Raw genomic sequence first — 25,000 nt, forward strand, 5'->3', positions numbered from 1 at the left:
AACTATAGCGTATTTCTGTTTTAATAAATTTCTTGAATATATGTCTTAATTACAGTCGGCTTATAGATAGTTATGATATTTGTGGCTGCACCGGGGTCCGTCATTACTAGGTTAAAGTTACGCCACTGTCCTTATTAGGAGAAAATATATGTTGTTTTAATGACATAAGATCTCCTTATTACGAGAAAAGATGTTCTAGTTATTACAACATAATTGAGTGGAAAAACATATATGTGGCAGTAATGCGTCACTGTACCAGGTGACCTGTAAATGCGGAAAAACTGTTTCCATTGCAGTTTTGTGAAAATCTCTTTTTCGAATTGCCTGAAAAACCACCTCATGTGAGCGTAAAACCTTTTTATCGATATATAGGAGTTTTGGTGAAATTGACGCATTTTCATTGGGCTTATTTTCAATTCGCAATTTCAATTTGCGCAGTTTGAAGGGTAATGGAAACGCGGCTACTGACTGCATCTATGCTTTCTATCACAAAACTTGCCTGCTTGACGAGCATATTTAATTTAGACAACTAGGGATGACAAAAATCAAGCATAGCGTCAGTTCTGGCAGGTCACATTAGTCAAGCTCGCATCAGCTGATCACGTCTACCTCTAGGAACACGACGTCTATCACAGCACACATATATAAACTCCTTCAGTACTATCAGCTGCTATCACATTCTCCAGAGCTCATTTACCCTCCTCCATCCCCAGCTCCTCCTCTCGTCGTCCAGTCAGGATCTGGTATTCTGATTCCCCTTGAATCGACTAAATTTACGAATTATTTTGTAGATTTAAAATTGACATTAATGATATCTTCAATCATGGGCGTCGGAAGCAAAATAATTGTCCCCCAATAATTTTTTACTGGAGTAGATGCCACTTATATTAAAGGTGCACTATGTATCTTTTCCGTCCACTAGAGGTCTCCTATTCAAAACAAAGGCGTAGTTTGATGACGTCACGTTTGAGCGCAGACTCTTGGGACATGTGGTCTTCACCTCAGCCGGTGGGAAAGAATCGGGATAGGACTCGGGCAGAAATCATGTTGATGGATGTGATCCATTAAAGCAGAGCAGGAGCGAGTGTTGTGGAGCTGAGGAACCGCTGGAGCCATTGTTAATAAGATGAACGCAACACACGCCTCGCGAGCAGCGGGACTTTTATTATGCCACAGTCGCCACTTCCGCTCCTCCGCTCATGAGTGTGAGGTAACGCAGGTCTGTTGATCATATTACACACATCTGAGTGTTTTGATGATGGGATGACGTTACTCTGTGCGTTCTCTCAGCGGCTGCTACGACACTTGTTCACACTGCAGTGAGAGGAAAGCGTTTCTGCAGAATAAAACCGCAAACTAACGCGGATATGATGTCATCGACAGGCCACGCCCTCACACGTCCCGGTTCCTCGGGTAAAAGAGCATCTCATCATTTACAAATAGTCGTAAACGTGGGATATTGTAAGTACTCTGAACAAAATATATAACACTGGCCTAGTGGTGTTTGGATATTTTACTGCAAAAATGTTACATAGTGCAGCTTTAAGTGCAAATAGCCTACCTTGTTTCCTAAACGTCTGGTTGGGCCAGACACATTTATGGAAGATACCAACTTACTCACAGTGGCAATAGTGTAGGTGTAGAGCGCATGGGAGAACGTTTTGACGCAAATCGACCCGCGGTTCGAATCCGCTTTTTGCCGAACTCGCTCTTCTCCCTTTTCCCATCACATATTAGATCAAAAAGGCATTTATTTTCAATAAAAATTGAGAAAATATTTGAAAAGTGGAAATAAGGTGTCTAACGTGTGTTTAATAATAAAGTATTTATCGGTTAGGGGTACACTCTAAAAAATGCTGGGTTAAAAATAACCCAAGTTGGGTTGAAAATGGAAATGGAAAACAACCAAATCGCAGGGTTAAAACAACCCAATTGCTGGGTTAGTCCATTTTCAACCAACTTGAGTTATTTTTAACCCAGCATTTTTTAAAGTGTAGGTGAACATACGTGCTGAATTAGAGACGGTAAAAGTGAGTGGGTCCAATATCATTGGTCTTAAAAAGTGGGTGGGTCTTGTCCCGCACACATACGATGGTTCCGACGCCCATGTCTGCAATACATTATGTTGGTTCTGTTGTGTTTACCCTAATGGGGGTTATCGCTGCTCTCCCTGCTCTACACTATAGAATCCTATTGATAAAACCATTGTAATATAATGAAATTGTAGGTGAGAAGAGAATATGCATATATTAGGATGCACTCTAGGGTAAGTCATTAAAAATCAAAGATGTAAACAAAAAGTGAAATCAAAAAAAGTTTGAGCTATTGGAGAATGAAACCGTGAGGCGTGGGTGTTTCTATAAATTGGCTGGTAGAGCATGGTGCTAACAATGCAAAGGTCATGGCTTTGATTCCCAGGGAACACACATCCACTAAGCATATAACCTGTAAATCGCTTGGAATAAAAGTCTGCCAACTGCATAAATGTGGTATAATGAGTGAGAGGCGTACGTGTGATAACGGTTGCTGTAACCGGAAGGCTCCTGCCTTGGTCTTTCAAGGCCACCAGGTTGACAGTGTATTCTTCCCCAGGCCTCAGCCCTGTTTGGTGGAACGACGTGATGGTGCTGGGTAGTTGTGCTGTCATCCCTCCATCATTGTCCTTTGACGTGCAAAAGACACAAACAGAAATGTCACATTTCACAGCTCTGGCATCAGAGTGCAGGCAGGCATGCAGGAACAAACAGTACACCGCAATCAACAGAGATTGTTTTCAGAAGGCAGTGGGCTGTGTAAAAAGAGAACCTGCTGGAGATGCGTTTCGTTTGATGTATTGAATCAAGTCTTGTTTTCCCCCAACTTGCTTAGCATCAGCTAACCTCCCCTGGAACGCTTATGAAATCAAGCAATATCAAAGTGCTCGAGGGTTTCCGAAGATACTGTTCTAAAATGCATGTTCTTTGCCACTGACCCTCGCATCCATTACGATATTGTGGAGAATCAGAACGGCTCTTACGCTTTGTAGGATTAAATCCACAGGGGATAGGACTTCCACTTCTAATGTGATTTCCCTAGTGGTGTGCTGGAGTTGGCACGGTACTCGTAGCAAACCCTCTCACCGATGAAAGATTGAAGTGCCCCATGATCACCCCCCCAAACATCGACTTCTTTGTATTCACTTCCTATTCTCCCTAAAGAGGCTTTTGACTTTGTTTCCAAGGTATTTTCTTCTTTCATTCCAAAAATGAAGGATTTATGAGACTCGTGAAGGCTATGGAAGGCTGCATTCACACTGCAAAGTCTTATTTCCAATTTCTTTTTGTGGCTGTTCACATTATTATTACCGATCAGGCATAACATTATGACCCTAATATTGTGTTGGCCCCCCTTTTGCTGACCCTTCGAGGCACAGACTCCTCTAGACCCCTGAAGGTGTGCTGTGGTGTCTGGCACCAATCCTTTAGCAGCAGATGTTTAAGTCCTGTAAGTTGTGAGGCGGAGCCTCCATGGATTGGACTTGTTTGTTCAGCTCATCCCACAGATGCTCGATTGGATTGAGATCTGGGGAATTTGGAGGCCAAGTCAACGCCTCAAACTCGTTGTTGTGCTGCTCAAACCATTCCTGAAGCATTTGTGCTTTGTGGCGGCGCATGATCTGCTGAAAGAGCCACACACACACAGGGAATACCGTCTCCATGAAAGGCTGGACATGGGCTCAACAATGCTTAGGTAGGTGAGACGTGTCAAAGAATATCCACATGGATGGAGGACCCAAGGTTTCCCAGCAGAACATTGCCCAAAGCATCACTGCCTCCGCCGCCACGCCTTCTTCCCAAAGAAGGCCGGTTCTCCACTGGTCCTCCATGACTCTGTGGCCGGTTCTCCACTGGTCCTTCATGACTCTGTGGCCGGTTCTCCACTGGTCCTTCATGACTCTGTGGCCGGTTCTCCACTGGTCCTTCATGACTCTGTGGCCGGTTCTCCACTGGTCCTCCATGACCCTGTGGCCGGTTCTCCACTGGTCATTCATGACTCTGTGGCCGGTTCTCCACTGGTCCTTCATGACTCTGTGGCCGGTTCTCCACTGGTCCTTCATGACTCTGTGGCCGGTTCTCCACTGGTCCTCCATGACCCTGTGGCCGGTTCTCCACTGGTCCTTCATGACCCTGTGGCCGGTTCTCCACTGGTCCTTCATGACTCTGTGGCCGGTTCTCCACTGGTCCTTCATGACTCTGTGGCCAGTTCTCCACTGGTCCTTCATGACCCTGTGGCCGGTTCTCCACTGGTCCTTCATGACCCTGTGGCCGGTTCTCCACTGGTCCTTCATGACCCTGTGGCCGGTTCTCCACTGGTCCTTCATGACCCTGTGGCCGGTTCTCCACTGGTCCTTCATGACCCTGTGGCCGGTTCTCCACTGGTCCTCCATGACCCTGTGGCCGGTTCTCCACTGGTCCTCCATGACCCTGTGGCCGGTTCTCCACTGGTCCTTCATGACCCTGTGGCCAGTTCTCCACTGGTCCTTCATGACCCTGTGGCCGGTTCTCCACTGGTCCTTCATGACCCTGTGGCCGGTTATTCACTGGTCCTTCATGACACTGTGGCCGGTTCTCCACTGGTCCTCCATGACCCTGTGGCCGGTTCTCCACTGGTCCTTCATGACTCTGTGGCCGGTTCTCCACTGGTCCTCCATGACCCTTTGGCCGGTTCTCCACTGGTCCTTCATGACCCTGTGGCCGGTTCTCCACTGGTCCTTCATGACCCTGTGGCCGGTTCTCCACTGGTCCTCCATGACCCTGTGGCCGGTTCTCCACTGGTCCTCCATGACTCTGTGGCCGGTTCTCCACTGGTCCTTCATGACCCTGTGGCCGGTTCTCCACTGGTCCTTCATGACCCTATGGCCGGTTCTCCACTGGTCTTTCATGACCCTGTGGCCGGTTCTCCACTGGTCCTTCATGACCCTGTGGCCGGTTCTCCACTGGTCCTCCATGACTCTGTGGCCGGTTCTCCACTGGTCCTTCATGACCCTGTGGCCGGTTCTCCACTGGTCTTTCATGACCCTGTGGCCGGTTCTCCACTGGTCCTCCATGACCCTGTGGCCGGTTATTCACTGGTCCTTCATGACCCTGTGGCCGGTTCTCCACTGGTCCTTCATGACTCTGTGGCCGGTTCTCCACTGGTCCTTCATGACCCTGTGGCTGGTTCTCCACTGGTCTTTCATGACCCTGTGGCCGGTTCTCCACTGGTCCTCCATGACCCTGTGGCCGGTTCTCCACTGGTCCTTCATGACCCTGTGGCCGGTTCTCCACTGGTCCTTCATGACCCTGTGGCCGGTTATTCACTGGTCCTTCATGACCCTGTGGCCGGTTCTCCACTGGTCCTCCATGACCCTGTGGCCGGTTCTCCACTGGTCCTTCATGACTCTGTGGCCGGTTCTCCACTGGTCCTCCATGACCCTGTGGCCGGTTCTCCACTGGTCCTTCATGACCCTGTGGCCGGTTCTCCACTGGTCCTCCATGACCCTGTGGCCGGTTCTCCACTGGTCCTTCATGACCCTGTGGCCGGTTCTCCACTGGTCCTTCATGACCCTGTGGCCGGTTATTCACTGGTCCTTCATGACCCTGTGGCCGGTTCTCCACTGGTCCTCCATGACCCTGTGGCCGGTTCTCCACTGGTCCTTCATGACTCTGTGGCCGGTTCTCCACTGGTCCTCCATGACCCTGTGGCCGGTTCTCCACTGGTCCTTCATGACCCTGTGGCCGGTTCTCCACTGGTCCTTCATGACCCTGTGGCCGGTTCTCCACTGGTCCTTCATGACCCTGTGGCCGGTTCTCCACTGGTCCTTCATGACCCTGTGGCCGGTTCTCCACTGGTCCTTCATGACCCTGTGGCCGGTTCTCCACTGGTCCTTCATGACCCTGACCCCTGACCCATGACCCTGTGGCTGGTTCTCCACTGGTCCTTCATGACCCTGTGGCCGGTTCTCCACTGGTCCTCCATGACCCTGTGGCCGGTTCTCCACTGGTCCTCCATGACCCTGTGGCCGGTTCTCCACTGGTCCTTCATGACCCTGTGGCCAGTTCTCCACTGGTCCTTCATGACCCTGTGGCCGGTTCTCCACTGGTCCTTCATGACCCTGTGGCCGGTTATTCACTGGTCCTTCATGACACTGTGGCCGGTTCTCCACTGGTCCTCCATGACCCTGTGGCCGGTTCTCCACTGGTCCTTCATGACTCTGTGGCCGGTTCTCCACTGGTCCTCCATGACCCTTTGGCCGGTTCTCCACTGGTCCTTCATGACCCTGTGGCCGGTTCTCCACTGGTCCTTCATGACCCTGTGGCCGGTTCTCCACTGGTCCTCCATGACCCTGTGGCTGGTTCTCCACTGGTCCTCCATGACTCTGTGGCCGGTTCTCCACTGGTCCTTCATGACCCTGTGGCCGGTTCTCCACTGGTCCTTCATGACCCTATGGCCGGTTCTCCACTGGTCTTTCATGACCCTGTGGCCGGTTCTCCACTGGTCCTTCATGACCCTGTGGCCGGTTCTCCACTGGTCCTCCATGACTCTGTGGCCGGTTCTCCACTGGTCCTTCATGACCCTGTGGCCGGTTCTCCACTGGTCTTTCATGACCCTGTGGCCGGTTCTCCACTGGTCCTCCATGACCCTGTGGCCGGTTATTCACTGGTCCTTCATGACCCTGTGGCCGGTTCTCCACTGGTCCTTCATGACTCTGTGGCCGGTTCTCCACTGGTCCTTCATGACCCTGTGGCTGGTTCTCCACTGGTCTTTCATGACCCTGTGGCCGGTTCTCCACTGGTCCTCCATGACCCTGTGGCCGGTTCTCCACTGGTCCTTCATGACCCTGTGGCCGGTTCTCCACTGGTCCTTCATGACCCTGTGGCCGGTTATTCACTGGTCCTTCATGACCCTGTGGCCGGTTCTCCACTGGTCCTCCATGACCCTGTGGCCGGTTCTCCACTGGTCCTTCATGACTCTGTGGCCGGTTCTCCACTGGTCCTCCATGACCCTGTGGCCGGTTCTCCACTGGTCCTTCATGACCCTGTGGCCGGTTCTCCACTGGTCCTTCATGACCCTGTGGCCGGTTCTCCACTGGTCCTCCATGACCCTGTGGCCGGTTCTCCACTGGTCCTTCATGACTCTGTGGCCGGTTCTCCACTGGTCCTCCATGACCCTGTGGCCGGTTCTCCACTGGTCCTTCATGACCCTGTGGCCGGTTCTCCACTGGTCCTCCATGACCCTGTGGCCGGTTCTCCACTGGTCCTTCATGACCCTGTGGCCGGTTCTCCACTGGTCCTTCATGACCCTGTGGCCGGTTCTCCACTGGTCCTTCATGACCCTGTGGCCGGTTCTCCACTGGTCCTTCATGACCCTGTGGCCGGTTCTCCACTGGTCCTTCATGACCCTGTGGCCGGTTCTCCACTGGTCCTTCATGACCCTGTGGCCGGTTCTCCACTGGTCCTTCATGACCCTGTGGCCGGTTCTCCACTGGTCCTCCATGACCCTGTGGCCGGTTCTCCACTGGTCCTTCATGACCCTGTGGCCGGTTCTCCACTGGTCCTTCATGACTCTGTGGCCGGTTCTCCACTGCTCCTTCATGACCCTGTGGCCGGTTCTCCACTGGTCCTTCATGACCCTGTGGCCGGTTCTCCACTGGTCCTTCATGACCCTGTGGCCGGTTCTCCACTGGTCCTTCATGACCCTGTGGCCGGTTCTCCACTGGTCCTTCATGACCCTGTGGCCGGTTCTCCACTGGTCCTACATGACCCTGTGGCCGGTTCTCCACTGGTCCTTCATGACCCTGTGGCCGGTTCTCCACTGGTCCTTCATGACCCTGTGGCCGGTTCTCCACTGGTCCTTCATGACCCTGTGGCCGGTTCTCCACTGGTCCTTCATGACTCTGTGGCCGGTTCTCCACTGCTCCTTCATGACCCTGTGGCCGGTTCTCCACTGGTCCTTCATGACCCTGTGGCCGGTTCTCCACTGGTCCTTCATGACTCTGTGGCCGGTTCTCCACTGGTCCTCCATGACCCTGTGGCCGGTTCTCCACTGGTCCTCCATGACCCTGTGGCCGGTTCTCCACTGGTCCTCCATGACCCTGTGGCCGGTTCTCCACTGGTCCTTCATGACCCTGTGGCCGGTTCTCCACTGGTCCTCCATGACCCTGTGTCCGGTTCTCCACTGGTCCTTCATGACCCTGTGGCCGGTTCTTCACTGGTCCTCCATGACCCTTTGGCCAGTTCTCCACTGGTCCTCCATGACCCTGTGTCCGGTTCTCCACTGGTCCTCCATGACCCTGTGTCCGGTTCTCCACTGGTCCTTCATGACCCTGTGGCCGGTTCTCCACTGGTCCTCCATGACCCTTTGGCCAGTTCTCCACTGGTCCTCCATGACCCTGTGGCCGGTTCTCCACTGGTCCTCCATGACCCTTTGGCCAGTTCTCCACTGGTCCTCCATGACCCTGTGGCCGGTTCTCCACTGGTCCTCCATGACCCTGTGGCCGGTTCTCCACTGGTCCTTCATGACCCTGTGGCCGGTTCTCCACTGGTCCTTCATGACCCTGTGGCCGGTTCTCCACTGGTCCTCCATGACCCTGTGGCCGGTTCTCCACTGGTCCTCCATGACCCTGTGTCCGGTTCTCCACTGGTCCTTCATGACCCTGTGGCCGGTTCTTCACTGGTCCTCCATGACCCTTTGGCCAGTTCTCCACTGGTCCTCCATGACCCTGTGTCCGGTTCTCCACTGGTCCTTCATGACCCTGTGGCCGGTTCTCCACTGGTCCTCCATGACCCTTTGGCCAGTTCTCCACTGGTCCTCCATGACCCTGTGGCCGGTTCTCCACTGGTCCTCCATGACCCTGTGGCCGGTTCTCCACTGGTCCTCCATGACCCTTTGGCCAGTTCTCCACTGGTCCTCCATGACCCTGTGGCCGGTTCTCCACTGGTCCTCCATGACCCTGTGGCCGGTTCTCCACTGGTCCTTCATGACCCTGTGGCCGGTTCTCCACTGGTCCTTCATGACCCTGTGGCCGGTTCTCCACTGGTCCTCCATGACCCTGTGGCCGGTTCTCCACTGGTCCTTCATGACCCTGTGGCCGGTTCTCCACTGGTCCTTCATGACTCTGTGGCCGGTTCTCCACTGCTCCTTCATGACCCTGTGGCCGGTTCTCCACTGGTCCTTCATGACCCTGTGGCCGGTTCTCCACTGGTCCTTCATGACCCTGTGGCCGGTTCTCCACTGGTCCTTCATGACCCTGTGGCCGGTTCTCCACTGGTCCTTCATGACCCTGTGGCCGGTTCTCCACTGGTCCTACATGACCCTGTGGCCGGTTCTCCACTGGTCCTTCATGACCCTGTGGCCGGTTCTCCACTGGTCCTTCATGACCCTGTGGCCGGTTCTCCACTGGTCCTTCATGACCCTGTGGCCGGTTCTCCACTGGTCCTTCATGACCCTGTGGCCGGTTCTCCACTGGTCCTCCATGACCCTGTGGCCGGTTCTCCACTGGTCCTCCATGACCCTGTGGCCGGTTCTCCACTGGTCCTCCATGACCCTGTGGCCGGTTCTCCACTGGTCCTTCATGACCCTGTGGCCGGTTCTCCACTGGTCCTTCATGACCCTGTGGCCGGTTCTCCACTGGTCCTCCATGACCCTGTGGCCGGTTCTCCACTGGTCCTCCATGACCCTGTGGCCGGTTCTCCACTGGTCCTTCATGACCCTGTGGCCGGTTCTCCACTGGTCCTTCATGACCCTGTGGCCGGTTCTTCACTGGTCCTCCATGACCCTTTGGCCAGTTCTCCACTGGTCCTCCATGACCCTGTGTCCGGTTCTCCACTGGTCCTTCATGACCCTGTGGCCGGTTCTCCACTGGTCCTCCATGACCCTGTGGCCGGTTCTCCACTGGTCCTCCATGACCCTGTGTCCGGTTCTCCACTGGTCCTCCATGACCCTTTGGCCAGTTCTCCACTGGTCCTCCATGACCCTGTGTCCGGTTCTCCACTGGTCCTTCATGACCCTGTGGCTGGTTCTCCACTGGTCCTCCATGACCCTTTGGCCAGTTCTCCACTGGTCCTCCATGACCCTGTGGCCGGTTCTCCACTGGTCCTCCATGACCCTGTGGCCGGTTCTCCACTGGTCCTCCATGACCCTTTGGCCAGTTCTCCACTGGTCCTCCATGACCCTGTGGCCGGTTCTCCACTGGTCCTCCATGACCCTGTGGCCGGTTCTCCACTGGTCCTCCATGACCCTGTGGCCGGTTCTCCACTGGTCCTTCATGACCCTGTGGCCGGTTCTCCACTGGTCCTTCATGACCCTGTGGCCGGTTCTCCACTGGTCCTCCATGACCCTGTGGCCGGTTCTCCACTGGTCCTTCATGACCCTGTGGCCGGTTCTCCACTGGTCCTTCATGACTCTGTGGCCGGTTCTCCACTGCTCCTTCATGACCCTGTGGCCGGTTCTCCACTGGTCCTTCATGACCCTGTGGCCGGTTCTCCACTGGTCCTTCATGACCCTGTGGCCGGTTCTCCACTGGTCCTTCATGACCCTGTGGCCGGTTCTCCACTGGTCCTTCATGACCCTGTGGCCGGTTCTCCACTGGTCCTTCATGACCCTGTGGCCGGTTCTCCACTGGTCCTTCATGACCCTGTGGCCGGTTCTCCACTGGTCCTTCATGACCCTGTGGCCGGTTCTCCACTGGTCCTTCATGACCCTGTGGCCGGTTCTCCACTGGTCCTACATGACCCTGTGGCCGGTTCTCCACTGGTCCTTCATGACCCTGTGGCCGGTTCTCCACTGGTCCTTCATGACCCTGTGGCCGGTTCTCCACTGGTCCTTCATGACCCTGTGGCCGGTTCTCCACTGGTCCTTCATGACTCTGTGGCCGGTTCTCCACTGCTCCTTCATGACCCTGTGGCCGGTTCTCCACTGGTCCTTCATGACCCTGTGGCCGGTTCTCCACTGGTCCTTCATGACTCTGTGGCCGGTTCTCCACTGGTCCTCCATGACCCTGTGGCCGGTTCTCCACTGGTCCTCCATGACCCTGTGGCCGGTTCTCCACTGGTCCTCCATGACCCTGTGGCCGGTTCTCCACTGGTCCTTCATGACCCTGTGGCCGGTTCTCCACTGGTCCTTCATGACCCTGTGGCCGGTTCTCCACTGGTCCTCCATGACCCTGTGTCCGGTTCTCCACTGGTCCTTCATGACCCTGTGGCCGGTTCTCCACTGGTCCTCCATGACCCTTTGGCCAGTTCTCCACTGGTCCTCCATGACCCTGTGGCCGGTTCTCCACTGGTCCTCCATGACCCTGTGGCCGGTTCTCCACTGGTCCTCCATGACCCTTTGGCCAGTTCTCCACTGGTCCTCCATGACCCTGTGGCCGGTTCTCCACTGGTCCTCCATGACCCTGTGGCCGGTTCTCCACTGGTCCTTCATGACCCTGTGGCCGGTTCTCCACTGGTCCTCCATGACCCTGTGGCCGGTTCTCCACTGGTCCTTCATGACCCTGTGGCCGGTTCTCCACTGGTCCTTCACTTTTGATAGAGACTGACCTCTGCAGACCGGGAACACCCCACAAGAGCTGCAGTTTTTGGAGATGCTCTGACCCAGTCGTCAATTAGTGTTTTTTTTAATATAAACATTTGGCTGTCATAAAAACTTGCCAGATTTATTCATAGGCTGCATACATGCATTAAATATTGCATCAATGCATCAATAGCCTATGGAATATGGTGCATATAAATATATAGAGTTAATTTTTCTAGCTGACTAAAGCTGACTAACGAGTTTATGGACACTGGATATGGTTTTTCTGAGCTAAATGTGACGTTACATGACGTTGTTTACAAGCCATTTTACTGACGTCTTTCAGTGGTTGAAACACTTGAGCTATTCTATGTGACGATACGGATTTCGGTAAGTTGTCCTGTATCTTTTAACACACTTTCAGAAGCTCATTTGTGTTTATTTCCCGCTGTTACTGGTATTAAGGCGGAAGAGAAGATCCATTCATCTGCCGGTTCTCTTGAGCTGAGATCTCACGCCACAGCGCCAAAGCAGTATTTATGCTTTGGAATTTTGTAAAAAAAAATTGACGTAATTTGAAATCTGATACTTTGTGTCAAATAAATAGTAATAAAGCACAATGATTATTGCGATTTATTGGACGGGAGGCGCTACAATGTTTATTTCATTCATTAACTGAAAACAGGATGACTACTCGATTTATGGGATTTAAGAATCGATATTGTTTTGTAAAAGTGAAAATCGATTAAAATCGAGAAATCAATATTTATACCCAGCCCTACAAATGTCCAGAAATCTGCACTCTTCAAGCGGCCGTAAGAAGTGTGTCTATTATTTGACTGAGCTCAGAGAACTGTCTGCAGATAGATCATCACCTGCTGGATGAACAAAATCTTTTGTGTGAACCATTTAAGTTCACCATAATCCCCACTTTTCCAGTTTCCATTACACTCAAGCACATCGCAGATCTTTTTGTTGGAGGGGAACATGATGTTCACAGACTGGTCTTAATAATAACACTACAACTAAACAAAACACCACAGGGGCTCTGAGGCATATTTGCTATTATACACAGGGATAGATGTTTCCCCCGATGTGAAATGACAGGTATGTTGCACAGGAACTGCTGTTTTGCATACGTCGGTGTCTCTCGCTGCTATTTCATACAGAGGCACAAGCACAAGCACATTTTGCTGGCATGCAGGAGCTGGAGGTTTTTCTTCTTCCTGTGAGGGTGCACATGCTGAAAATGTTTTGTCCTGTCTCCAGATGGAACATTCGAAAAGGGATTAGTGAGAACATCTCTGCCTGGATCTATTGTGTTTCTGCCATGATGCAAAATAATTCTCTTTCAAACACGGACAGATTGACATTTATCACACTGAGAAGCACCTGTCAGAGACCCAATCATCTTTGGCTTGAAAAATACGCATTCATTTATCAGCCGTGCGCAGATGTCTGTCAAATCCTTACATTGCAGTTTCCTTGTTTACTGTTGTTGAAATACAATGGTAAAACCCACAAATGCTAGCAGATTCCAGAAGCTCTGTGTTGTTACGCTGAGAGCTAGAGCAGGAGCAGAATCAAATGAAGTGTGACCTTCTAAGGAAAGCCTTACCTTGGGAATGAAGCTTATTTCCCAACCATCAAACAAGTAGTCTAAGGGTTGCCACTGAACCTCCACGGATGTCTCCATGATGGATTTGAAGAGTAAACCGTCTGGATTCGAGAGATCTAAAAGGTACAGATTGATGCATTATTGGCCTCAGTCCTGTGTGTGTTCAATAAATCAACATTTTTCTCAGCCAAGGCAGATCTTTACTCTCAGCTTTTAGCTCTGTAAAGAGAGAGCAGTGATACAGAGCGGTTTACTTAGCGGACGCATTCAGCATTTATTTTATTTTTCTCAGTTATTTTCAATATGCAATGTGTCTTCAAATGGAGTCGGGAAGCCCAAAGGATAGAAGACAGGAAATAGTATTACAGCCATTTCACAGTACACAAAAGTGAACCTTCAGCCTTTTCAGTGGCAATGATCGTAAGAGCCTCTGGAGGATTTGAAAATCATTTAATGGAAACAGTAATAAAACACTATCTCTGCTGGGAGCGTTCCGCTTATCCCATACATGTGTATGATGACACACAAAGGTTTGTAAGTAAGTGATAATGTACTCTCATACAATAAGTAATGCTAAGTATACTCTGACAGCAATCTGTAGCCCTTCTTCTCACTGACATACATACACGACTTTTTCAAATAGGAAATGAGTACAGTTATACAATGCATTTAATTGATCAAAAGTGTAAAATATAACAAAAGAAGTTCATTAAAATACAGCAAAACCAAACTAATTAACTTTACCCTTAAACTTACCCATACCACCACACCTATCCCTAACTTTACCCTTAAACTTACCCATACCACCACACCTGTCCCTAACTTTACCCTTAAACTTACTCACACCACCACACCTGTCCCTAACTTTACCCTTAAACTTACCCATACCACCACACCTATCCCTAACTTTACCCTTAAACTTACCCATACCACCACACCTGTCCCTAACGTTACCCTTAAACTTACTCACACCACCACACCTGTCCCTAACTTTACCCTTAAACTTACTCACACCACCACACCTGTCTCTAACTTTACCCTTAAACTTACCCACACCACCACACCTGTCCCTAACTTTACCCTTAAACTTACCCACACCACCACACCTGTCCCTAACTTTACCCTTAAACTTACCCACACCACCACACCTGTCCCTAACTTTACCCTTAAACTTACCCACACCACCACACCTGTCCCTAACTTTACCCTTAAACTTACTCACACCACCACACCTGTCCTTAACTTTACCCTTAAACTTACTCACACCACCACACCTGTCCCTAACTTTACCCTTAAACTTACCCACACCACCACACCTGTCCCTAACTTTACCCTTAAACTTACTCACACCACCACACCTGTCCTTAACTTTACCCTTAAACTTACCCACACCACCACACCTGTCCCTAACTTTACCCTTAAACTTACCCACACCACCACACCTGTCCCTAACTTTACCCTTAAACTTACCCATACCACCACACCTGTCCCTAACTTTACCCTTAAACTTACCCATACCACCACACCTGTCCCTAACTTTACCCTTAAACTTACTCACACCACCACACCTGTCCCTAACTTTACTCTTAAACTTACTCACACCACCACACCTGTCCCTAACTTTACCCTTAAACTTACCCACACCACCACACCTGTCCCTAACTTTACCCTTAAACTTACTCACACCACCACACCTGTCCCTAACTTTACCCTTAAACTTACCCACACCACCACACCTGTCCCTGACTTTACCCTTAAACTTACTCACACCACCACACCTGTCCCTAACTTTACCCTTAAACTTACTCACACCACCACACCTGTCCTTAACTTTACCCATAAACTTACCCATACCACCACACCTGTCAAGTCAAGTCAAGTCAAGTCAACTTTATTTATATAGCGCTTTTAACAATGTAGATTGTTTCAAAGCAGCTTTACAGTGTTAAACAGGAAAATAATGCAGCCTAATTTTATTCAGCTGTATAGCCATTCTGGAAAAATTTCAAGTATCATACAGTGATAGTGTGGGCTTTAGATCAATAATTTGATCAGTAATTTAGTTTAAATGGTTAATTTAGTTTATTATTTAGATGTATTTCGATGTTTAGTTGAAAAATTTAGTGTCCCCAACTGAGCACGCCAAGCCAGAGGCAACTGTCCCTAACTTTACTCTTAAACTTACTCACACCACCACACCTGTCCCTAACTTTACCCTTAAACTTACCCATACCACCATACCTGTCCCTAACTTTACCCTTAAACTTACCCATACCACCACACCTGTCCCTAACTTTACCCTTAAACTTACCTACACCACCACACCTGTCCCTAACTTTACCCTTAAACTTACCCATACCACCATACCTGTCCCTAACTTTACCCTTAAACTTACCCATACCACCACACCTGTCCCTAACTTTACCCTTAAACTTACCCATACCACCACACCTGTCCCTAACTTTACCCTTAAACTTACCCACGCCACCACACCTGTCCCTAACTTTACCCTTAAACTTACTCACACCACCACACCTGTCCCTAACTTTACCCTTAAACTTACCCATACCACCACACCTGTCCCTAACTTTACCCTTAAACTTACCCACGCCACCACACCTGTCCCTAACTTTACCCTTAAACTTACTCACACCACCACACCTGTCCCTAACTTTACCCTTAAACTTACTCACACCACCACACCTGTCCCTAACTTTACCCTTAAACTTACTCACACCACCACACCTGTCCCTAACTTTACCCTTAAACTTACACACACCACCACACCTGTCTCTAACTTTACCCTTAAACTTACCCACACCACCACACCTGTCCCTAACTTTATCCTTAAACTTACCCACACCACCACACCTGTCCCTAACTTTACCCTTAAAGTTACTCACACCAACACACCTGTCCCTAACTTTACCCTTAAACTTACTCACACCACCACACCTGTCCCTAACTTTACCCTTAAACTTACCCACACCACCACACCTGTCCCTAACTTTACCCTTAAACTTACCCATACCACCACACCTGTCCCTAACTTTACCCTTAAACTTACCCACACCACCACACCTGTCCCTAACTTTACCCTTAAACTTACCCATACCACCACACCTGTCCTTAACTTTACCCTTAAACTTACTCACACCACCACACCTGTCCCTAACTTTACCCTTAAACTTACTCACACCACCACACCTGTCCCTAACTTTACCCTTAAACTCACCCACACCACCACACCTGTCCCTAACTTTACCCTTAAACTCACCCACACCACCACACCTGTCCCTAACTTTACCCTTAAACTTACTCACACCACCACACCTGTCCCTAACTTTACCCTTAAACTCACCCACACCACCACACCTGTCCTTAACTTTACCCTTAAACTTACTCACACCACCACACCTGTCCCTAACTTTACCCTTAAACTCACCCACACCACCACACCTGTCCCTAACTTTACCCTTAAACTTACCCACACCACCACACCTGTCCCTAACTTTACCCTTAAACTTACCCACACCACCACACCTGTCCCTAACTTTACCCTTAAACTTACCCATACCACCACACCTGTCCCTAACTTTACCCTTAAACTTACTCACACCACCACACCTGTCCCTAACTTTACCCTTAAACTTACCCACACCACCACACCTGTCCCTAACTTTACCCTTAAACTTACCCACACCACCACAACTGTCCCTAACTTTACCCTTAAACTTACTCACACCACCACACCTGTCCTTAACTTTACCCTTAAACTTACCCACACCACCACACCTGTCCCTAACTTTACCCTTAAACTTACCCACACCACCACACCTGTCCTTAACTTTACCCTTAAACTTACTCACACCACCACACCTGTCCTTAACTTTACCGTTAAACTTACTCACACCACCACACCTGTCCTTAACTTTACCCTTAAACTTACTCACACCACCACACCTGTCCCTAACTTTACCCTTAAACTTACCCACACCACCACACCTGTCCCTAACTTTACCCTTAAACTTACTCACACCACCACACCTGTCCTTAACTTTACCCTTAAACTTACTCACACCACCACACCTGTCCTTAACTTTACCGTTAAACTTACTCACACCACCACACCTGTCCTTAACTTTACCCTTAAACTTACTCACACCACCACACCTGTCCCTAACTTTACCCTTAAACTTACCCATACCACCACACCTGTCCCTAACTTTACCCTTAAACTTACCCATACCACCACACCTGTCCCTAACTTTACCCTTAAACTTACTCACACCACCACACCTGTCCTTAACTTTACCCATAAACTTACCCACACCACCACACCTGTCCCTAACTTTACCCTTAAACTTACCCACACCACCACACCTGTCCCTAACTTTACCCTTAAACTTACCCATACCACCACACCTGTCCCTAACTTTACCCTTAAACTTACCCATACCACCACACCTGTCCCTAACTTTACCCTTAAACTTACCCATACCACCACACCTGTCCCTAACTTTACTCTTAAACTTACTCACACCACCACACCTGTCCCTAACTTTACCCTTAAACTTACCCATACCACCATACCTGTCCCCAACTTTACCCTTAAACTTACCCATACCACCACACCTGTCCCTAACTTTACCCTTAAACTTACCTACACCACCACACCTGTCCCTAACTTTACCCTTAAACTTACCCATACCACCATACCTGTCACTAACTTTACCCTTAAACTTACCCATACCACCACACCTGTCCCTAACTTTACCCTTAAACTTACTCACACCAACACACCTGTCCCTAACTTTACCCTTAAACTTACCCATACCACCACACCTGTCCCTAACTTTACCCTTAAACTTACCCACGCCACCACACCTGTCCCTAACTTTACCCTTAAACTTACTCACACCACCACACCTGTCCCTAACTTTACCCTTAAACTTACTCACACCAACACACCTGTCCCTAACTTTACCCTTAAACTTACCCATACCAACACACCTGTCCCTAACTTTACCCTTAAACTTACCCACGCCACCACACCTGTCCCTAACTTTACCCTTAAACTTACTCACACCACCACACCTGTCCCTAACTTTACCCTTAAACTTACTCACACCACCACACCTGTCCCTAACTTTACCCTTAAACTTACTCACACCACCACACCTGTCCCTAACTTTACCCTTAAACTTACACACACCACCACACCTGTCTCTAACTTTACCCTTAAACTTACCCACACCACCACACCTGTCCCTAACTTTATCCTTAAACTTACCCACACCACCACACCTGTCCCTAATTTTACCCTTAAAGTTACTCACACCAACACACCTGTCCCTAACTTTACCCTTAAACTTACTCACACCACCACACCTGTCCCTAACTTTACCCTTAAACTTACCCATACCACCACACCTGTCCCTAACTTTACCCTTAAACTTACCCATACCACCACACCTGTCCCTAACTTTACCCTTAAACTTACCCATACCACCACACCTGTCCCTAACTTTACCCTTAAACTTACCCATACCACCACACCTGTCCCTAACTTTACCCTTAAACTTACTCACACCACCACACCTGTCCCTAACTTTACCCTTAAACTTCCCATACCACCATACCTGTCACTAACTTTACCCTTAAACTTACCCATACCACCACACCTGTCCCTAACTTTACCCTTAAACTTACTCACACCAACACACCTGTCCCTAACTTTACCCTTAAACTTACCCATACCACCACACCTGTCCCTAACTTTACCCTTTAAGGGTAAAGTTAGGGACAGGTGTGGTGGTATGGGTAAGTTTAAGGGTAAAGTTAGGGACAGGTGTGGTGGCGTGGGTAAGTTTAAGGCTTAAACTTACCCACGCCACCACACCTGTCCCTAACTTTACCCTTAAACTTACTCACACCACCACACCTGTCCCTAACTTTACCCTTAAACTTACTCACACCAACACACCTGTCCCTAACTTTACCCTTAAACTTACCCATACCAACACACCTGTCCCTAACTTTACCCTTAAACTTACCCACGCCACCACACCTGTCCCTAACTTTACCCTTAAACTTACTCACACCACCACACCTGTCCCTAACTTTACCCTTAAACTTACTCACACCACCACACCTGTCCCTAACTTTACCCTTAAACTTACTCACACCACCACACCTGTCCCTAACTTTACCCTTAAACTTACACACACCATCACACCTGTCTCTAACTTTACCCTTAAACTTACCCACACCACCACACCTGTCCCTAACTTTATCCTTAAACTTACCCACACCACCACACCTGTCCCTAATTTTACCCTTAAAGTTACTCACACCAACACACCTGTCCCTAACTTTACCCTTAAACTTACTCACACCACCACACCTGTCCCTAACTTTACCCTTAAACTTACCCATACCACCACACCTGTCCCTAACTTTACCCTTAAACTTACCCATACCACCACACCTGTCCCTAACTTTACCCTTAAACTTACCCATACCACCACACCTGTCCCTAACTTTACCCTTAAACTTACTCACACCACCACACCTGTCCCTAACTTTACCCTTAAACTTACTCACACCACCACACCTGTCCCTAACTTTACCCTTAAACTTACTCACACCACCACACCTGTCCCTAACTTTACCCTTAAACTTACCCACACCACCACACCTGTCCCTAACTTTACCCTTAAACTTACCCACACCACCACACCTGTCCCTAACTTTACCCTTAAACTTACTCACACCAACACACCTGTCCCTAACTTTACCCTTAAACTTACCCATACCACCACACCTGTCCCTAACTTTACCCTTAAACTTACTCACACCACCACACCTGTCCCTAACTTTACCCTTAAACTTACCCACACCACCACACCTGTCCCTAACTTTACCCTTAAACTTACTCACACCACCACACCTGTCCCTAACTTTACCCTTAAACTTACTCACACCACCACACCTGTCCCTAACTTTACCCTTAAACTCACCCACACCACCACATCTGTCCCTAACTTTACCCATATTCACCTCAATATCAGCAAATGTGTTTTGCAATACAATATGAACACAATAAGTACATAGTAGTCAAGGCCACCTAATATAAAGTGTGACCAAAACTAGTAATTTTAAATTGTATCATCCCTTCCTTTTTCTCTTTTTCATTCTTTTCTTGCAATTATTCCCTATTAATAATTAGATATGATTTTAGCTATTGCAAGTATATAATTCAGTTGCATAAAATGTGCAATAATGTTCCACACAAGTCTCATCTTTGCTAGATCCCAGAAATGATGGCTCCACTAGTTGAATATCTCAGAAGTATAAACCAGATCATAATGCCTGCCAGATGCCACATTCAAATAGCAATTGCTTTCAAATTCATTAAGTTCTGATTATCTTTGAATTACCAGCGACAATGTGTGAAACAGAAGGCCAGTCAGTGGTGCTTTGTGACTGTCTGCAGAACGCCCAGCTGACTTTTCACAAACACTGGAATATTTGTTATGATGTTTTCTATTCTAGGCTGAGCCATTTTGCTCAAGGCTGACAAGCAGTGACTGTATATAAGAAAGGCCCTCTTGCGTTTTGCCAATCTGGCACTGCTACTCACCAGGTGGTGGGTGTCTAATCATATCCTGTTGGCAAAGACAGCCAGTTGTTCCTCTGAAGAAGTAACATGAGGTATGTGTGTGTGCAAATGAGATTGTGAAGGAGTGTGTAATCTCTCATCCAAGTCTATTAAACCTGGGTCATGCTTGGGTAACAATGATGCACTTACAATGAAAATGTCACATTCAAAATACATGCAAAACACCTCAGACATATTCATGGAAAAGAAAAGGCCTTATCTGACCAAAGCACTGATGTTATTTGAATGAAAGAGCTCTCAGGAGAGAAGTACACTCACAGGTGGAGGCTAAGGTGTTCATAGGGGCACTGATGATGTTGTCGATCACAGCGTACACGTTGATGTTGTATTCCAGACCCGGCTCCAACCCTTTGATGGTGGTGTTGGTAACGTTTCCTGGGACTCTGATCTCTAGCTGGACTCCACCAGGGGTTGTGGGGGCGTAAGTGATGAGATAGTCTGTCAGGAACACAGGGCCCTGCCACTGCAGATCAATGGTGTTCTCTGACACCCCCCGAACTTGCAGATTCATAGGAGGTGACACTGTGTAAAAAAAGGGTGAGGATATTACATGAATACGAATCGTTTTTAGGAGTCAGTTATGGAAATTCCTTTAATGTGATCTGAGGCAAATCACACTGGAAGCTTTTATCCTATCCACACTATATTGCCAAAAGTATTGGGACGCCTGCCTTTACATGCACATGAGCTTTAATGCCATCCCATTCTTAATCCCTAGGGTTTAATATGGAGTTGCAGCTCTAACAGCTTCAGCTCTTCTGGCTTTCCTCAAGGTTTAGGAGTGTGTTTATGGGGATTCTTCAATTGTGATGTTGGGCGAGAAGGCCTGGCTCTCAGTCTCCGCTCTAATTCATCCCAAAGCTGTTCTATTGGGTTGAGGTCAGGACTCAAGTTTCTCCACACCAAACTTGCTCATCCATGTCTTTATGGGGCGATGCTTTGTGCACTGCTCAGTCATGCTGGGACAGGAAGGCGCCGTCCCCAAACTGATCCCACAAAGTTGGAAGCATGAAATTGTCCAAAATGTCTTGGTGGAGCATTAAGAGTTCCTTTCACTGGAACTAAGGGGCCAACCCCTGAAAAACAACCCCATCCCATAATCCCCCAGACAGTGAAGCGTGATTGGTCCCTCAGAGAACACGTCTCACTGCTCTAGAGTCCAGTGGCGGCGCGCTTTACCCCACTGCATCTCACGCTTGGTGATGTGCGGCTTGGATGAGCTGCTCGGCCATGGAAACCCATTCCATGAAGCTCTACACACTGTTCTTGAGCTCATCTGAAGGCCACAGGAGTTTGGAGGTCTGGAGCTCTTGACTCTGCAGAAAGTTGGCGACTTCTGTGACCCTCAGCATGCGCTGACCCCGCTCTGTGACCCTCAGCATGCACTGACCCCGCTCTGTGACCCTCAGCATGCGTTGACCCCGCTCTGTGACCCTCAGCATGCGCTGACCCCGCTCTGTGACCCTCAGCATGCGCTGACCCCGCTCTGTGACCCTCAGCATGCGCTGACCCCGCTCTGTGACCCTCAGCATGCGCTGACCCCGCTCTGTGACCCTCAGCATGCGCTGACCCCGCTCTGTGACCCTCAGCATGTGCTGACCCCGCTCTGTGACCCTCAGCATGCGCTGACCCCGCTCTGTGACCCTCAGCATGCGCTGACCCCGCTCTGTGACCCTCAGCATGTGCTGACCCCACTCTGTGACCCTCAGCATGCGCTGACCCCGCTCTGTGACCCTCAGCATGCGCTGACCCCGCTCTGTGACCCTCAGCATGCGCTGACCCCGCTCTGTGACCCTCAGCATGCGCTGACCCCGCTCTGTGACCCTCAGCATGCGCTGACCCCGCTCTGTGACCCTCAGCATGCGCTGACCCCGCTCTGTGACCCTCAGCATGCGCTGACCCCGCTCTGTGACCCTCAGCATGTGCTGACCCCGCTCTGTGACCCTCAGCATGCGCTGACCCCGCTCTGTGACCCTCAGCATGCGCTGACCCCGCTCTGTGACCCTCAGCATGTGCTGACCCCCCTCTGTGGCTGAGTTGCTGTTGTTCCCAATCGCTTCCACTTTGTTATAATCCCACTAACAGTTGAGTGTGGAATATTTAGTATAATATTTGGACTTATTGCACAGGTGTCCACCGATCAAGGCCCCATGCTTGAGTTCTCTGAGCTCCTGAGAGCGGCCCATTCTCACACTAATGTGTGTAGAAGCGAACACACACACACACACACACACACACACACACACACACACACACAGTCCTGAGAGCGGCCCATTCTCTCACTAATGTGTGTAGAAGCGAACACACACACACACACACACACACACACACACACACACACACACACACACACACACACACACACACACACACACTCCTGAGAGCGGCCCATTCTCTCACTAATGTGTGTAGAAGCGAACACACACACACACACACACACACACACACACACACACACACACACACACACACACACACACACACACACACACACACACACACACACACACACACACTCCTGAGAGCGGCCCATTCTCTCACTAATGTGTGTAGAAGCGAACACACACACACACACACACACACACACAGACACTCCTGAGAGCGGCCCATTCTCTCTCTAATGTGTGTAGAAGCGAACACACACACACACACTCCTGAGAGCGGCCCATTCTCTCTCTAATGTGTGTAGAAGCGAACACACACACACACACACACACACACACACACACACACACACACACACACACACACACACACACACACACACACACACACACACACACACACACACACACTCCTGAGAGCGGCCCATTCTCTCACTAATGTGTGTAGAAGCGAACACACACACACACACACACACACACACACACACACACTCCTGAGAGCGGCCCATTCTCTCTCTAATGTGTGTAGAAGCGAACACACACACACACACTCCTGAGAGCGGCCCATTCTCTCTCTAATGTGTGTAGAAGCGTCTGCAGGCCTAGAGCTGGAGTTACACACCTGTGGTCATGAAGGGGTTGAACACCTGAACTCTACTATAGTGTGTATCTAGAATTGTTCTGTAGTGGTGTTGCAAGGCCGCTGATTTACGTGTTTGCTCCAAGACACATCCAGTATCTGGCATTGATGTTCCAGTATTAAGTGAACTTGAAAAAGTTAGAAAACATATCTACTTAGAAAAACAGTTTGGAGGATCCCACTTGGGCCACCCATGAGACTGAGAAGCAGCTCGGGTCCCCAGAACACACGTCCTCCTGACTCTGGGCTCATAGGAGGAGCTGTAAGTGGCCCCTAAGGAATTACTAAGGACTTGAAGAAGCAATTCAGCTCCTTCCACACGAACAGGACAGACTGGTGTTCCTTCTGTTCCCCCTCAAAACAGAGGAAAAAGTCCCAGGGTGCATACTTAGCAAAATTTATCACTCTAGCATCTGTGCTTTTCACCCATATCGAGCTGCCAAGCTCCCCATTTTAATCCTTAAGGAGGAATAAGAACCCAGGAAATAAAAGGGAGTAATGGAAGTCTCTGCACCTACAGATTTTACAGTTTTTCTCAGTCGCTTTGGTACATTTCTCAGATCAGAATTGAAATTCTCAAAACTACCTGTTCAATCTTCACATCATCGTGTCACTTGTGCACATCAAAAAAGCAGTTTCTAATTTCTTTGAACAAGTTGCAAATGCTTTGGTACATCCATGCAAATGATGATGAACAATTCTCTGCTGTTTCCTACATTATCAGTTGCTTACGTCATGTTGATCGTGATGTATTATATTGGGTCTCTGTTGAATAGTCTCACCCACACAACATTTAGGCATTAGTTCATAGCAGAAGTCTTTACATGCAAAATGGTGGAACAAGTTGTCATAATTTGTCAAGCATATTTCTATACATTTCCCTTAGACGTTCACATTTCTCCTTTTGTTTTTTTGTTTTGTTTTTTTCTCTTTGTGCTATGCAGTGCTGTCTTTTTCTCTCTGTATCGCAATGACATCTGTCAACAAATTACAGTACAAACAGTAAAAGTGTAAATGTGAATCTTGTCCAGTCTCTTGCATTCAAACTCCCACACACACACTAAGGTGTAACCTACAATTTACAATAATTCTCATCAAAACTTTAGCCATATTTACATCAGAACATCCCTCCAGTGTACACG

The 25,000-nt window shown here is 49.3% G+C and overlaps 1 protein-coding gene across 2 annotated transcripts in view; it reads right to left on the minus strand.

Annotated features, from left to right (window-relative positions):
- The window catches only part of tnr (tenascin R (restrictin, janusin)), a gene marked incomplete at its 5' end in the record, with an annotated part of 342,772 nt that overhangs the window by 104,616 nt on the left and 213,156 nt on the right, over positions 1-25,000 (minus strand). For both annotated transcript variants that reach the window (XM_079818631.1, XM_079818630.1), the window contains 3 exons: positions 2,512-2,662; positions 13,151-13,266; positions 21,093-21,356. In XM_079818631.1, the coding sequence (XP_079674757.1) occupies positions 2,512-2,662; positions 13,151-13,266; positions 21,093-21,356 (531 nt within the window). The remainder of the gene's footprint in view (positions 1-2,511; positions 2,663-13,150; positions 13,267-21,092; positions 21,357-25,000) is intronic.

This window comes from Gobio gobio (assembly GCF_949357685.1).
Source record: "Gobio gobio genome assembly, chromosome: 6".
Classification (NCBI taxonomy): Eukaryota; Metazoa; Chordata; class Actinopteri; order Cypriniformes; family Gobionidae; genus Gobio; species Gobio gobio.